Below are 3,171 nucleotides of genomic sequence, written 5' to 3'. Positions count from 1 at the left end.
GCCATGTTGGCCAGGCTGGTCTTGAACTCCTGACCTCAAGTAATCTGCCTGCCCCTGGCCTGCGATTACAGACTGAGCCACTGCGCCCAGTCCAAAGTCCATGCTTTCTACAGGACTTTTCCTTTACTCCTACAAATCTCTGGCCCTAAATAGAAAAAAAGCCTTTTCAGTGTGGCGACCTAAGGGAGAAAAGACATGGTTGCAAATCTGCCTTCCAAGGAAATGTGTCTTGGGGAAACATTAATGAAGCAAACTCAGGCCTAAGCACTTAAATGATAGCTTTACTCAGTGCCCCTGCCACAACAAATAAGGTACTTGAGGCGACGTCAGAGGAGTTGATTTGTCTCTTCAGGAGAGTCACACATCTGCCCTGACTCTTAGGACTTGTTTCTATTAAGTACCTAGCTAGACCAGGATGAAGTCACTTCTACCTTACCGGCTTATCTTCTCAAAGCAGCTCCCTCTCTGACAAACTGGCCAGTTGCTCAGCGTCTGGAAAGGTGAGTGAGGACTTCAAACGTAGGTAGGTGTTTTGAGGATTTATGAGGCGGGCAATGGTGGGTACTGGGAAAGGAAAACAAAGTGAAGGGCCGGAGATCTAGGTGGGCCCAACTCCCAGTGGCAAGCGAGGCTGTGGGCACTGAGAGGGCAGCGGCAGCTAGTGGTGGGTGACAGGGTCTCACCTTTCACTGCCAGGCGGATGTTCAAACAGAGTTTGGAGAAGATGCGACTCCTTTCGACGTCCTTCGGACCCTTGATGTGCCTGACTTTGGACCACTTGTTGTGCCCGGCGGGGACAGCCGCTGTGAGGTGCAGCGTCCTGCCCGGTGCGGCACCGCAGCCCCGGGGCTCGGAGTGGGAGGGCCGGGGGTCACGCGGAGAAGCTGCCCCGACCCCAGGGCCTCGTGCCAGCAAGCATCGGGCAGCGGCCCTGCTTAGGCTGGCAGCAGCCCAAGCCGCCATCGGTCCCGACCCTGGGGTTCAAGCTGCTAGCAGCAGCGGCCAGCGCCGGCCCGTCTCTTCCACCGCCGGAACAAGCAGATCCGGACTCCGCGGCTGCCTGTGCTGGTCACCTGAGACCCAAAGGCTTGGGCCCGCCCGGGGCGGCCCAACAGCTAATGACCCTGCACTGTCCCCGCGGCAGCCGGGACTGGGGGCCCTTGATGGCGTAGCACACTTCCTTTACCGGGTTCGCTCCAAAAACAAGTCCCCACTGCCCGCAAAGTCCGTTCCGCGGCTGCACAGGACTCGTTCCTCTCTCGCCCTTGAGCCGACGTAGTTAGTGCTCAAGCCCTCCCGGTTGCCTAGAGAGCGCCGGACTTTGTTTCTCATAATAGTCTAGTGGAGACACATCTGAGTTATGAAACTGACTTTGCTTCCAAATTTCTGCCTAAATCTGAGAAAGTCCAGAATGATAAATATTTTGTTGTTGCCTCATTTTACTGGCAAAGAAACCGCTGTCAGAGAAGTGAATTGCCCAAACGTTTAATCTCTCTGAACGTCCTCCCTATTTACCAATAAGGATCTAATATTTGCTTTATCAACATAGGAAGGTTGAAAACACAAAATGAGCCCTTAGAGCTTTAAAGTAATAAAGTTTTATGTAAATAGCCACAGTGCACTTAAGCCCCTAAATGCAAGAGATGGTTTCGGACAGACTCAGATGAGTCACAGGCCTTTAGGAGAAGGAGAATGATCAGACAAGCCTTTTGGAGCTAAACTCCCCTCTTCATTTTCTCTCTGCTGTCTCGAAAGAGAAAACCGAATCCATTAGAAGACGGAGAGAAACAAAGCGGCAGCTGCTGAAAAGCTTTGTAGTGACTTCCGTGTGGTGAGATGAACTCCAAAGGGCATGACGTATCCGGTAGAGAAGCAGGACAGCCGGGCGCGGTGGTTCACGCCTGTAATCCCAGCACTTTGCGAGGCTGAGGCACGCGGATCACTAGGTCAGGAGTGCGACACCAGCCTGACCAACATGGTGAAACCCCGTCCCTACTAAAAATACAAAAAAAAGTAGCCGGTCGTGGTGGCGCGTGCCTGTAATCCCAACTACTCAGGAGGCTGAGACAGGAGAATCGCTTGAACCCGGGAGGAGGAGGTTGCAGTGAGCCGAGATCCCGCCACTACACTCCAGCCTGTGCGACAGAGCGAGACTCCATCTCAAAAAAAAAAAAAAAAAAAAAAAGAAGCAGGACAGTGTGAAGTTCAAGCTTGTGCCCTCTGCGTTTAGGCTGGGTGGCTTCAAACCCTGGTTGTTCCATTTTCTAGTGTATCCTTGGGCAAGTACCTTTACTTTCCTGTTTGTTTCCTTACCTCTAGAATGGCCTTGTGAGAACTAAATGGGATAACGGATGCAAAGCACAAAAGCATAGATTTTACATTTTTTATTATATAAGAACCTTCTTGGGATGGTGGCTCACGCCTGTAATCCTAGCACTTTGGGAGGTCGAGACCAGCAGATCACTTGAGGTCAGGAGTTTGAGACCAGCCTGGTTAACATGGTGAAACCCCGTCTCTACTAAAAATACAAAAATTAGCCAGGTGTGGCGGGTGCACATAGCCCTTCATACACGCTTGTACCTTAGCACTTACCTTTTAAAAAAATATCAAAATGTTTATATCTGTTTCTACCATAATACTAAATTCTTTGAGAGTAGGACTGTACTTTCTATGCCCAACACAATTCTCATTTTTAAAAAAATAAACAGCTTTGATATATTTCACATATACAAATCACCAATTCAAAGTGTACAATGGGTTATAGAATATTCAGAGCTGTGCACAATTGAGTTTACATTTTCATCATCCCCCAAAGAAGTCCTGTAGCCATTAGCAATCACTCCCTCTTTCCCCCCAATTCCTGCAGCCCTGGGCAATCACCAATTTACTTCTGTCTCTGTGGGTTTGCCTCTTCTGAACATTTAATATGAATGGGCCCACACACTATGTGGCCTTTTGTAACTGGCTTCTTTCACTTAGCATGGTGTTTTCAGGATTCTTGCATGTTGTAGCATGTATCAGTATTTCATTTCTATTGCCAAATAATATTCCATTGTGTGGATATACCACGTTTTATTTATCCATTCATCAGGCAAGGACATATGGGTTGTTTTCACCTTCTATGATGAATAATGAGGCTGTGAACATTCATATACATATTGCTGTGTGGAC

The 3,171-nt window shown here is 48.9% G+C and overlaps 1 protein-coding gene across 1 annotated transcript in view; it reads right to left on the bottom strand.

Annotated features, from left to right (window-relative positions):
* The window catches only part of LOC105551710 (translational activator of cytochrome c oxidase 1), a 10,452-nt gene extending 9,281 nt beyond the window's left edge, over positions 1 to 1,171 (bottom strand). Inside the window, exon 1 of the mRNA XM_011997052.1 lies at positions 684 to 1,171. Coding sequence (XP_011852442.1) covers positions 684 to 963 — 280 coding nt within the window. The 5' untranslated portion in view covers positions 964 to 1,171. The remainder of the gene's footprint in view (positions 1 to 683) is intronic.
* Positions 1,172 to 3,171: the final 2,000 nt, after the last annotated feature.

This window comes from Mandrillus leucophaeus, unplaced genomic scaffold (genome assembly GCF_000951045.1).
Source record: "Mandrillus leucophaeus isolate KB7577 unplaced genomic scaffold, Mleu.le_1.0 Scaffold530, whole genome shotgun sequence".
NCBI lineage: Eukaryota > Metazoa > Chordata > Mammalia > Primates > Cercopithecidae > Mandrillus > Mandrillus leucophaeus.
Note: the sequence above shows the minus strand (reverse complement) of the source record. Positions and strands in the feature narration are given on the sequence as shown.